At 34.9% G+C, this 14,300-nt stretch overlaps 2 protein-coding genes across 2 annotated transcripts; both read right to left on the reverse strand.

Annotated features, from left to right (window-relative positions):
• Positions 1-227: 227 nt before the first annotated feature.
• On the reverse strand, positions 228-1,959 carry QC763_402600 (uncharacterized protein). The gene is made up of 3 exons (XM_062911889.1): positions 1,467-1,959; positions 1,122-1,378; positions 228-908 (listed from the first exon to the last, which is right to left on the reverse strand). Exons 1-3 carry the CDS (start codon positions 1,548-1,550, stop codon positions 620-622), a joined length of 630 nt encoding a protein of 209 aa, XP_062765523.1. The 5' UTR covers positions 1,551-1,959; the 3' UTR covers positions 228-619.
• Positions 1,960-2,799: 840 nt separating this feature from the next.
• Positions 2,800-3,552, reverse strand: QC763_0063730 (uncharacterized protein; the record flags this gene model as incomplete). Its single annotated transcript, XM_062905891.1, has 1 exon — positions 2,800-3,552. One exon carries the CDS (start codon positions 3,550-3,552, stop codon positions 2,800-2,802), a length of 753 nt encoding a protein of 250 aa, XP_062765524.1.
• Positions 3,553-14,300: the final 10,748 nt, after the last annotated feature.

Consider the following 14,300-nt stretch of genomic DNA (forward strand, 5'->3'; position numbering starts at 1 on the left):
AAATAGAGGCGCCTTATCTTGTCGGAATCTACCACAATATCCAGACTCACTCACCCTCAAGCCATCTGGTACATACATAGAAATAAATAAGCGCAGGGTAGGGAAGCTAGGCTTATGTTTCTATATTCGACATGCCGTTACTCCGCTAGTGCCCCAAGATGGATGCCACACAGAAATCCACGCAACCAAGGGGCAAAGTCCAGCGGTTGGCAACCGGACAGAAGATGCCTAGCCACCAGGGTCCATCAACTTGGTATTTGATGAGTAATTGTACCCTTTTCTTTTTACCTATCCCCCCGACTCCTAAACCGAAGCAAACAATAATAGCAATTATTCGCCATGTCCCGTCTCTTGATATACAACTTTGGACAATAAGGGTGTCGATTCGACTGTCCCTTCCAATGTTGCCCTAAGGGTTGACATTCCATTCACCTCGAGCCAGAGGAGACTCTGGAAACCTCCCTCTCAGTGGCCGTAATGGCTTACCTCTCCAACCAGGATAACAACAATCCAATGGCCTCCGTGAACGCCAAAAACCCCTGGCTCCGGACAGGCGACAGACCTCTCCTTGACATCAATGCCACCCCGGGTACCGCTGAAATCTTCCACCCCTTGACGTTTAGTAAGGGGCGATTCCTCCTCTGCCCCGGCCGCGGTAACCGCCGCGATAACCCCCGCCATAGAAACCACCACCACCGCCCCGACCAAACCCTCCACCACCCCTACCAAACCCTCCAAACCCTCCACGACCACCACCACGATACCCACCCCTGCCGCGTCCTCGAGACATGCCGGGCAAGTTCGTACGTTTTGGCTCAACCTTGATATTCCGTCCCTTGAAAAGGCTGTCATTCAACACCAACGCCTGAGCCACCATGTTGGGTTCCGAAAACTCGACATATGCGTAGCTGTCCCAAAACACCATGTCAGTCCTCTCTCTCTCTCTCTCTCTCTCTCTCTCTCTCTCTCTCTCTCTCTCTCTCTCTCTCTCTCTCTCTCTCTCTCTCTCTCTCTCTCTCTCTCTCTCTCTCTCTCTCTCTCTCTCTCTCTCTCTCTCTCTCTCTCTCTCTCTTTCTTTTGTGCCTTTCAATCCCACCCAGACTGCAAAAAGTAAAACTCACCCCTTTGGCTGCCCGGTAAACTTGTCCAACAAAATCGTCACCCTGTTGATGCTCCCACACTCCCCAAAGTGGCTCTGCAGCTCCTCAGGCGAGGTGGAGTAATCCACATTGCCCACAAACACGCTCCGGTTGTCGATATCTTCCTTATCGTCCTGCAGCCCCTGTCTTTCCTGATCCATCGACGCTTGCATCTCCCTAAGCTTGGCCGCTTCGGCTTCCATCTCGGCAACGCGCCTCTTCATGGCAGAGATCTCCTCCTGTATGTTTTGTTTTGGAGCCCGGTCAGTCTTTTTGGTTTCTTCTATTTTTTGTTTTTTTTCTTTAAAGTTGATCAAGGCGCCGTACCTCATCATTCCCATCTTCGCCCTCGCCGTGAACTCTGTTTTCTTCTCCCTGGGGGGGCTTGTCTTCTGGCTTGGGGGAGCTCATTTTGGCTTTTCGGCTTTGAGTTGTGGAGAGCAGGAGTTGCGAAATTTGATCGGGTGGGGAGGGGGTTTCGAGGTTGCGAAGTTCTGTTGGGATGGCGGAAAGGACCTGAAATCGTGGCGGTTAGCATGAGACCTCGTGGTCGGGGTCATATGTAGATAGGCGTCACGGAGGCCCGGGGAGCTATTCCCAATGACGCGAACACGCGCGGCAGCCACACGAAAACGCCAAGGGAGGTTGTATCAGATAACTCTCCCACCCAGCTGCTGAGGCGGAGAGACAGGCTTACTGGGATGCAAAGTGTAATTCTTCTGGCAAAATTTTGTCGTCGGGATAGGTCCTGCTTGTGTTTAAAACAGGAAAGAGAGGTGTAGCAAAGTTGCGATCAGAAGTCGTCGCCCTGGCCAGTTTGGGTCCGCAAGGCTGGGATCTCGTTGTAACTTGTAGCCGATCGGCGAATTGCCGGACTGGGGTCTGGGTTTGCGATTTCTCCTGGGTTAGGGTTGTGGTAGCCATCAAGATTCTTGCTAGCTTGATATGTGAAACATTTCCCCATGCAACAGCCTTCGTTGAAACAGAGTACGGTTCAATCTTCTTTATCAGCTTTGTTCGCCGGAGAACGGCTCCTTAGGTCAAACGACCTCATAAACGTTCACTTATCCCCAATTTTTCTGTCATTATGGGTTGTTTGCAGTCTGCGGCTGCAATAGCCTATCACCATGGGGGGAAAGCAGGCAAAACAAATGTGTACAGAAAGACCTGATATCTATACAACAAGCTACCTAGCTACCATACTCGTATGTAAGATTTTCTCTTGTTATAACCTGATCCACTCATCTCGCAGTCAATATTCCCTTACTCTTCTCCTTCTCATCACAAAGCCCTCTCCGCCCACTCATCTCTCATATCATAGGCACTAACATCACTCCTCGTCTCATCCCTCCCGCTCACCCTCTCCTATCAAAGAAAATCATCCTCCCATAAAACCTAATCCCCCTTCCACCAACCCATCCCCCCAAAAACTTGATATAGCTCCCGTCACCCTCCTCATTATACCTACCCCCCTTGCTCGTCCTCCCCCCTCCACCTGAGATAATGCCTCTCGTTCGAGGACTGATACGGCCGCTGCTCCAACCTCGAAATCCCCTCCACCGGACCCAGTACGAACGATCCCCAGAGGGCATTCCCATCCATAGTGACTGTCATTCTTGATTCACCCCTCTCGTCATAGCTAGGGTCTTCAGGTTGGAGTTCATAGTTTCCGTTGAGGAGGCTGAGAGGCGGGAAGGATGCACTGCCCGGTGGGGTTGGAGTACTGGCTGTAGTTGTCATAGGTTGGTGAACCAGGATAGGGAGGGGGAGGGTCGTCGTTGAGGTTGGAGCTGCTGTAGGAGTTCCAAGTGGAAGGGGTGCTGCTGCTGTGCTTGGAGGGGTTGCTGGTTGATTTGGTGTGGCCGCCAAGGGGGCAGCTCCAGTTGTTACGGCGGGCAGTTTGGATCTGTCGGGAGGATGGAGGAGCGGGGGTTGACGAGGCGGGTAGTGGGCGGGATGAGCTGCTCGCGATGTGGGAGTCGCCTCTGCCTCGGGAGCAGCGGGCGGTTTGCTTTGTGCGTTGTATGGTGGGCTCAGGGGGGGGGGGTGGTGATGGCCTTGAGGAGACAGCGTGGGAGTTAGCTCTGCTTGCGGAGGTGCCCCCTCGACGGGCGGTCTGCTTCTTTGCGGGAGCTGGCTCGGCGGCAGGTGGCTTGGGGGCAGCCTTGGGTTTGGGAGTAGCGATTGTCCTCGCCTTCTTGGTAGCAGTTGCGCTACTCGGTCCAGTGTGGGCGTTGTCATCGGTGGCCTTACGCTTGGTACCCCCCTTGGTAGTGGTGGTGGTCTGGTTCTTCAAAGCTTGCTTGGCTTCGCGGTCGCGCGTCGTCCACTCCTTCTTCAAGTCGGCCTCCAACTTGAGGACGGTTTTCGGCACAGTCAACTTTCCACCATTGAGAGCTTCATACAGCCTCATCTTGGCTGTACCCTTGTTCTTGGATGGTGGCAGGCCATAATGTATCAGCTGAGCTTCACACCAGTGAGCAGGGTGGTCCTTTCAGCTGTCAGGTGCCATCCAACTGCGACTTGGTTTCTGGGACCGTGGCCTGACGATGAAGATTGTGGCCGGAAGCTTCCACAAAGAATTCACCGTGGGCATATGACCAGTGGTCGCTGGTGATAGGTGGGACGACGGCAGCCATTTTTATAGATCGGTGCCGTTGTGGGTTGTGGGACCGGAGGTTGAGTACACTTGGATGCTGCGATGATGTAAAGCCCGATTATTGACGACGATAGAGATGTAAGGCGGGGTTGAAGGTAAGTTCGAAATGGTGTTCGTCTGATTGGTGACTTTTCTTTGTGGCTTTTGTGGACAAACGTCTTGATGGACGTCAGAAGTCGCCGGTGTCGATGAATTCAAGCGCGTTAAGTTCTTTTAGCAAAGAGAGACACGTCAAGCTCCATAAGAAGTTGCTCCCTCCCTCCCCACCGGGGTTTAAGTGGTTTATCTAATCGCGCTACCTACGACTTCGTAGCCAGGGATCTGCTCCCTTCCAAAATTTGATCTTGACCGTTGTTCACACATCAAGAATCACTGATCTAGTTGCAGGCCGAATCCGCTTTCGAATTTCAAGACTGAACAATTGCTCTACTGACGGTATCTGTTTACTTGAAGGTGAGCCCCTTTCCTGGTGTGCCGGTCTCCTCATAAACTAAGTTCAGTATACTACACCTCTGCCAGCGAAATATATTAGTGCGAGACTTGCCCTTCAAAATAATATATTCATATATTAATTATTAATAATCATATATATAATATTAGAATTAATTTAATTTCAAGTTACTTTATTATTGTTTTCTTTAGTAAAGATACCGTTTAGTTTTAAAGAAGTATAAATCTATTTATATTGTACTTAGTGCTGGAACCTAGATTTGTTGATATGTCAGATAGATTAGATAAGAATTTTTCTATGCCGCACCGCCTTTACGGTGAGGCTCGCCTGCCTGCTTCTGTAAGTAGAGCTACGCGCGCACTAGCTAGAGAGCTATAGACAAAAGAATTCCTACACTTCTGGGAATTTTTTGCTTTCTTCGATTATTCATCACCTTTTACCATACTTTGCCTGATTTTACCTTGTGAAACGGCATTAATACTAGTATAAATAACTATATTTTATTATAGTTACTATTAATGTTATTGTAATAGAAATTAATATGTTAGTTAATATATTAATATTTATGCTTTATTATATACTAATAAAGTAATACTAACTATATTAATATTTTAAAGCTTATAGATATTTGAAACTTAGATATAACTAAATAATAGCTATATATATCCCGAGCTTTTTATAAACTAATTTAATTAATAAACGTAAAAGACTTTTAGAAGTAGTAATAGTTAAAGTAAGTTTTCATAGGATAAAGATATCCGGAATATTAAAATTAATATATGAACTTAGAAAAAAGAGCGGAATATTTGATATATTAAGTAGGAAACGTAATATAATTTTAAGAAATAAAATTTTATTAAATACAATGTTTATTTAATATATTTAAAGCGTTAGGATTAATAATTAATTTATTTTAATTAGGAAGAGGGCGAGAGGTTTTAGTATCTTTAAAGTAAGTACTGAAATAATAAGAAAATATATATATATAACCAAAACACTATAAATATACCCTCAATAAGTCACTGAATGGATACACCTGCGTGACAGTGTCACGGTTAAGCCAACGGGCAGGTCAGACTATGTGCGGGGCGCAACGCGCACAGCTAATCGCTAGTAGAAGCAATTAAGACGGAAGTGGTGTGACGAACCTCTATACAGAACTTCTAAAAGGGATATGGGTTAAAAGTAACTTCTGACAATTAATTCGGTGCAGTTAAACAATATATAATAAAATATCTTAATAAAATATAAAATACCGTAAATATAAGCGTAAATTACATATTGCGGAACTATCTATCTATACTAGCCAGTTTTTTTATATATATAAACCTTAGGACCTTAAAGTACTTATCTTGCTATAGCTCAATCACTCCTAGTATATTATATCCTACAGAGTACTCGTCTTACTATACCTTCGATTACCCCAAATATCTTATATTTTGTGAAATACTTATGGGTCTTAATACTATAGTATTTTCTAGTTAGCTCTAATTAATTATTTCCTAACTTTTTTAATAGTTAACTAAGAATATTTTACGTTTTATATACTACGTAACTTACCGTTAGGTTAACTATAATATAATACTCCTCCTTTTAAGGCGATACCTTAGTAATTTTATTTTTAAAATAACTATTAATTTTTACTTTCTTTTTAATAATTCTATAATAAATCTTCTCCCTTTTATTCTATCGCTATATTTAATTATATAAAAAGTATAATTTATATAAATATTAACCGTTACCGTAATTAAATATATTTTATTAAAATAAGTGCTATTAATGCCTGTAAATATAGGCTCAAATAGCTATCGGCGCAGTATACTGAGAGCGAAGAGACTTTAACTGCAGCATTCGATAGTTGCCGTAGCATTAAAGGAAGGAAGATTATAGGGGCAGCGCCCTGTAATATATAGAAGAGAATTACTGTAATATAGGCTTATAAGGCACTAATAAGTATAGTAAACTAATATATTAATTAAACCTTATAGACTAAAAAATACTATAGTAGATAAGGTATAAGGCAAAAGTCTTATAGGCTATCGGTGCTTTACTTACTCTCTAAGGGTAACTTCGTTTCCGGGCCTAAACGCGTGTTTCCGGGCCCAAACGCGCGTTTCCCGGGCCCGAACGCCCGCTAAATACGCTAACTAAATATAAAGTTAGGGGCCACGTTATAAGCCACGTTACCTCTACCGTTTAACTACTGTAGGATACCGGCTTTAGCGCTCGGCTTTCCGGGACCTCGGATTACTTCTAGAGGCCGGGCTTCCGCTCCGGTAACCGCAGTCTCTAAATACTACTAATTTAAGCTATCGTATTACCTCCGAGACCCTGTAATATACAGGGCTTAGATACACTGTAAAATTTACAAATAAAAGCTGTATTTTAATATAATATAAGTTATAATATAACGAACTTTTATTTAGAACTTCTGAAAGGGATATCGGTTAAAGGTATTTCTAAATAATCTTAGTTCGGTATAGCTAAATAGTATATAATAATAGCTTATTTTAATTATAATAGTTTAATACTAACGATCGTAACTTATATTATATATTGCGGAACTATCTATCTATATTAGTCAGTTCCTCCGTATATATAGTCCTCGCGCTAAGCCTAGTACCGTTCTGGATCGATTAACTCGAACCTCGATCTTATTAATACTATTACTTCTAAAGTTAGCTTTTCTAGATCGATCCTTAATCCTATTAATCCTATCTTAATTAATCTTTATTTATATATTAACGATTGGTCCGTAGTACGCCCTACGCCCTATTAAGTATTAAGCTATAATACGACGCTTTCCCTTTTAGGCCGAAGTCCCGTCGGCTTAACTTACTTTTTTACGTTTATTAATACTTATAAATTCTTTTTTTTTTCCTTTATTTTCCTACACTTTATAATATCTAACCGTATAAATAAGGCGCGACCTAATACTAAACCTCCGTACTCGAAAATAGCGGATCGTAACGAGTTATTTACTTTAGTATTATAATTTATTATTATTATAAAGTATATTTATTTTTTTTACGAGAAACGTAGTTTTTCTTATAAAATCTTTCTTTCTATTTCCGAGCGTTACGCTACCTATATATAGTATAATTAGTCCCTTTATAACGCTCGTGGATTATCCGTTTAATAGCTTTATAAGGTTATTACTTAATATAATTAAATAAAGACGGAAATAGTAAAGGCTAAATCCTAGCGTACTACTTTAGATTAAAAGATTAACCGTCTATACCTATAAAAACGAATATAGTTTAAGCGAATAGCTACGGCCGTCTCCTATAGCTTTAATAATATAGAAGAGTTAAAGTATATTAAGTAGGAGGAAGCCGCGCTAGCCATATAGTTTGCTTTATTATTTAGCGACGCTCCCCTACCTCCTCCGGCCTTCGCTTTCCCGGATCCCTAAAGCCGTTTTCCGGCGGAATCTTCTACCTCTATCCCGCTTAACTTCTTTTTTTTAGATCCTACTTTAGGCTTCGATTAACCGCTTAACTTTTTTCTAAATTTAGGCGTAACCGGTTTTTCTTTTTTAGCCTTATTAGATACTATTAGTAATATGCTTTTTACTTCCCGAGGTGCTTAAAGCACGTAATATTATTTATATTTAGTCTCCTTTATACTTTTTAACTTCGTAATATAATATATAGTACGTCGATTACTATATCGAAGGCGTAAGTTCGATTTCTATCAAGGTTCTAGCTCCGTTTTATAGTATTTAGTTATAGGCTAGAGCTAAGTTTTTTTTATTTATTTAGGTTTTAATCGGTCCGGATATCGTTAATAAAATTTTTTTTATTTATTTAGATAGTTAAGGTATATTTATAGTTTTTATAAGTTATTTATAGCCGGATATCCTAATTAGTTAATTAAATACTTTAATTAGCCTTTATTAAATTATAAATCTAGTATTTTTTTTATATTATACTTCTTTTCTTTATTTTCCGCTACTACTTATATATTAGCCTTTTTTACGTATAGTATAGGTTTTAAAAGTAAAATATAAAAGGTATATAATTATAGATATATTGTATTAAGTAGCTTTAATTCGAATACCGTTTCCGATATTTTCTTTTTAACTTTAAATGGTTTTACTTTCCTATAGTCTAACTTTTTATTAGGTCTTTTAATACGTAAATTATATATAGAAAAGAATATTATATTTCCCTCCTTAAAGTAAGGTCCCTCGAGCTTTTTAGTATTATAATATTTTTATATCCTTTCCTTTATAAACTTTAGTTTTTATTTAAGCTTACTATAAAATATATATATTTTATTTACTTTAACCTTAGCCTTAAGTACTTTAACCGTAGGTCCCTACCGTAAGTTTACTTTATAGCCGAAATTCGTAAAGAACGGTATAACTTTAGTCGTTTCGGTTAGCGATATATTATATATTAGTTATACCGTAGGTAATAATTTAACTTAATTATCTTACTCGAAATTAATATAATTCTATAAATATTATTTTACGATTTAGTTAAACCGTTTTATTTAACCGTTTATCTAAAAGTAGTAAGCCGAAAACGCTTTATTTATTACCTTTAGCCTCGTTATTAATACTTTTTAAAACTTTAATACGAATTTAGTATCGTAGTCCGTAATAAACTCCTTTAACTATATATATATTAAAATAATATATTATAATACTATATTTATTAATTATTTTGCCGATTAGGTCTCTTTATAAAGTAAAAAGTATATTTATTTAATAAGTTTATCGATTACCGTTAATATATTATTATATTTAACGCCGGTTACTATATTATTAAACTTTAGTAATTTAGTAATAAAATTTATTATAATTAAACTTTATAGCCGTTTTACTACCGGTAATAACTTTAAAAATTTATAAGGCTTATATTTCGTAACCTTCGTTTTCTCGTATATATAATATAACTAGATAGCTTCCTTAACGTTATCCTTAATCTTTAGTTAGTTAAAGTATTACTTAATCTTTTTTATAATTTTAACGATACTTATATATCCTTTAAACTTCGATACGTAAATCTTTATTACTAATGCCGTCCTATTACCTAGCTTTACGTACGTTCGATTCCTATATTATAATCTTTCTTAATTATTTTTTTAAATACTTTACGGCTTTAGCTTTTCCTATTAGTATTACTCTATAATATCGTTACTTAACTTCCTTTAATATTTATTAAAAGTAACTTTTTTACAATATATTATATAATATTCTATTTACGGCTATAGTAGATATTTAAAAGTATTATTTAACGCTTTTTTAAATAGTAGTAATAACTCTTTAAGTATATTTTTATAGTAGTCGGCTCGCCGGCTAAATACGTTTACCTTAGCGTTCTTCGAACTTTTTTTATAGTTAATCTGAAAATTAAATTCCGAAAGAATCTCTAATTATTATATTTACCGTACGTTAAGGACCTTCGTAATAGTAAAGTACCGTAGATTTTTATAATCTATATAGACCTATATTTTATATTTAGTACCGTTAAAATATAGCCTTTACTCCTCGAACGTTTTAATAATAGTAAATAGCTTTTTATTATAAATTAAATAGTTTTAACGTACTCCCTTAAGTTTCTTCGAAAAGAAAGCTACCAGGTATAATTTACCGTTATCGTTTTACTATCTTAATTATTTACCGATCGTATAGTTTAATATATCCGCTTCGACTTTAAATAGTCGATTAGGGTTTAGTAATTTAAATACTAAGTCCTTTAAAATAGCTTCTTTTAATTTCCGGAAAGCTTATTCCTTTTCTTACCTTTACCGGAACTCTACGTTTTTCTTAATTAAATAGTTAAGTAGCTTTATAATACTTATATAGCCCAGAATAAATATCTAATAAAAGTTTATAAACCTTAAAAATTCTTTAACGTATATTTATAATTATAGCGTAAATTAGTTTTTAACTACCGCGATTTTCCTAAACTCTATACGAACCTTATTTAATAATATTAAATATTTTAAATATATTATTTTTTATATATAAAATTTATTTTTTTCCTTATTAACCGAAAGTCTAGCTCTATATAGCGCGTCGAATATCTTTCGTATATACCGCTTATATTTTTCTAAAGTACGTAAGTAAATAAGAATATCGTTAAGGTAATATATTATTATTTTATCGAGGTACTTTCGTATTATATAGTTAACGAGAAATTAAAACGTTACGGGCGTATTAATTAATTTAAATAATATTACGAGATATTCGAAATAACTATAGGGTATACGAAACGCTATTTTCCATTCGTTTCCTTCTTTAATCTATATATAAGCGTACCCGATAAATATATTTAAACGTATAAAGTATCGCGCTCTTACTAATTAACTTTATAACTTAAATATTAACGGTAATAAGTAATTATTTTTTACTGTTTCGTTATTTAATTAACGGTAATTTATATATAATTATAAATTACTGTCCTTTTTCGGTATAAAAAATATAGGGTATTCTATTAGCGATATAAATTCCTTAATATATATTTTTTTTTTTAGATTTTTATTTAAATATTTCTATAACTTTTTACTTTATTTATCATTAATATAATAAACTTTAAATAACTATAGTTTAGCTTTTTCTTTTAATTTAATTTCGTAGTTTTACGGTCCTTATTCTAAAAGCCCCTTTAAATATTTAGCCGTAAAAGTTAAGTATTTTTAATATTCTACCGGTACTACCTTTTTTTTACCTTTCTTTACGTTATTATAATAAACGTATTTATTAATCTCCGATATCTTTATTAACGTCGTTAACTTTACTTCTTTAATTTTACTACTTATATCGATAAAATATATTATTACTTTTTATATTCCTTATAGTAGTACCGTAGAGGGTATATATCCTATACTTTATTCTATATATACTTCTAATCTTTTATTATTAATTAGATATTTCTAAAGCTCTTTTAGTCGTAGGTAACTATTATCCCTTTAATCGATATTTAAATTATAGTCTTTATACTATAATTACTTTAAGATTATATCCTTCGAGGGTTCTATATTTATAATATCGAATATAATTAATATTATTTTTCCTTTAATTATAATATTTAAAGGTAGTATCTCCCTATAGACTTTTTATATAGGAAATAATTTTTATATAACGATCTATTCTTTCTTTTTCTTTTATAATATATAGGCCTAATATACGAACTATAACGAAATTAGGTTTATTTTTACACTATTATTTATTAATACTATTACTTAAAGATCTTTTTATTATATAATAACCTAAAGGCGTTTATTTTTCTTACTTTTTCCTTATATAATAGTAATTTCGTTAACGAGCGTTAGGTTATTATTTTATACTTTTGCTTTACGCCGATACTTTCGAAAATACTATTCGTAGTCCGTTAAAGGTTAATAGCCCCCGCGAAAAGCCGTAAGTCGTTTCTTAAACGGTTATATCGTTTAAAAGCGTTTTTTTACTCCGGGTTAACTAATAATATAAAGTCTTTTAATTATACCCGCCTAGCTTCCTCCTATTTTCCGTCTTTAATATTCTTTCGTATTTACGCCCGATAATAGTTCTTCTACTTAATTTTAAGCGTTTTAGCTTAATAATATCGTTTAACCTTTTTTTATAGATATATAGCGTAATTTGGGCTTAAGTATTATCTTAGTACTACCTTCTTTTACAAGCGTATACTATTATTTATATTTTAACTATTTATATATTTAATATAACACTTTATATACCTTAGTATAATCTATATAACCTAAAGGCTATCTTTTAGTTTAACCGGGTCCTAAACCTTCTATAAAATATAGTCGTTTAAGTTTTTTTATTAAACTTTTTTTTACCGGGTTATAATCCTTTTAATTAACTATAGTTTACTTTCTTTATTTACTTTACGTATCGGCTAATAGCCGTATAGCAACTTACTTTAATAGTACTCTATATAGCTATATATAATATACTAAAATTAAAATACTTTCCGATACTTTAAATATTTAAGATAAAGCTATACCGTATTTCCCTTATAGGATATATATTATATAGGTATTAATATATCCCTTAATAATTTCGCGATCCTAATATTAGCGACCTTTTTACTTTTTTAATATTCTTCTTAACTTTTATATAAAAGCTTTATAAGCTATAATATATCCTATAAAATAGTAATTCCGTATTTACTATATTACTTTTTTAGTATTATTTATTTAATAGGTCTTTACGCGAAACCCTTACCTTTAACGACTTTTATAATAACTTTCGTAGTAATCTATACTATTTAATCCCGTAAAGCTTATATTTAAAAATCTCCTTCTTTATATTTTACCTTTAGCTTTTTTAGTATTTCCTTTACTTCCTAGAATTCTATATTTTCCTATTTAGTATATTAATTAAAGTTTTTTTCGGAGTTTACCGCTTTACTTTATTAATACTTAATAGTTATTACCTTTATAACTTTTAGTCCTTTCGATATAATAATTAATACGATTTCCTTTTTCTATCCAAGCCGTTTAAATACCTTATAGTTTTTCTTAAAGTATCTTACTTTACTATAATTAAAATATTTAAAATTATTTTTATTTTAGCTTTAGCCTTACGGCTTTTATTATTATATAATATCGATATTTATCGGTCCCGAGTATATAATACCGGAGTAGTTAGTATTAAGGTATTTCCGCTTATGTTTATTATTAAAGCGGTTACCGTTAAAGTGTCCCTTATAGCTATTATTATAGCTACCTTTACCGTTACTTCTTTTCTTCTCTATACGATACTCGAATTACCGATCGTCGATCTATATAGCTATAGCGATATACTTATTAATAGTATCGGGCTTTATTTCTTTATATAATTTATTCTTTACTTTATTTTTAAGGCTATAATAGAAAAGCTATATTAACTTTTTATCGTTAATAGCGTTACGTAAATTATTAATTTTAAATTAAGCCGCGTAGTTAACTATTAAGTGCGTTTAGTATAGATTTAAGAGTTTACCTTACGCGTGCCTTACTTTATTATACTCCTTAAATACTTTTTTAAGCTTAGTTTTAAAGGTATAATAGTTTTCGAAGTACTTTATAGTAATTTTCTTTTAGTTTTCTAGCTCCTACTTATAATAGTCGTCGAGGATAGGCTCGAACTATACGAGGGCCCTATCTTTAAACTTAATAACCACGAAAATTATTTTTAACTTTTCGTTAGTAAATTAGTTTAAATATTAACGAAAATAGGTTTTAAATTAAATTAAAAACCCTTTAAACTTTGCCCTTTCTCCTCTATAGTACTCCGGTACCGGGAGCTTAATAATCGACTTAAATATAATCGAGATAGCGAAAATCTACTCCCGGGTTTATTAAGCCTTGTCCTCGAGCTTTTTAAGACGTTTAATAACCTACTTTACGGTAGAGGGTATAGGTTTAGCGGAAAGTCTTTCGGCGCTTAGGCTAGGCAGGACGCTTCTTATTTAAACGTTTTTAAGTCCGGCTATAGTAGTAAAAAGACGTTTTTAACTATCTATAATAGAGTTAAAGTAAATATATAATATATAACGAACCCTTATTTAAAACTTTTAAAAGGAATATCGGTTAAAGGTATTTTTAAATAATCTTAGTTCGGTATAGCTAAACAGTATATAATAATAGTTTATTTTAATTATAATAGTTTAATATTAACGATCGTAACTTATATTATATATTACGGAACTGTTTATCTACGCTAGCTAGTTCCTCCGTATATATAGTCCTCGCGCTAAGCCTAGCACCGTTCTGGATCGATTAACTCGAACCTCGATCCTATCGATACTGTTACCTCTGGAGTTGGCTCTTCTGGATCGATCCTCGATCCTATTAATTCTGTCCTAATTAGTCCTTGCTTATATACTAACGATTAGTCCGTGGTGCGCCCTACGCCCCACTAGGTATCAAGCCGTAACATATAATCGTTAGTATATAGATTATTATAAATGAAATAAGCTACTGTTATATACTATTTAGCTGTACTAGACTAGAATTATTTAAAAGTGCCTTTAACTAGTATCTCTTTTAAAAGTTCTGGATAGAAGTTCGTCACACTACCTAGACAGCTTTTAATCTAAGTCTTTAT

This window comes from Podospora pseudopauciseta, chromosome 4 (genome assembly GCF_035222475.1).
Source record: "Podospora pseudopauciseta strain CBS 411.78 chromosome 4, whole genome shotgun sequence".
Taxonomy (NCBI): Eukaryota; Fungi; Ascomycota; class Sordariomycetes; order Sordariales; family Podosporaceae; genus Podospora; species Podospora pseudopauciseta.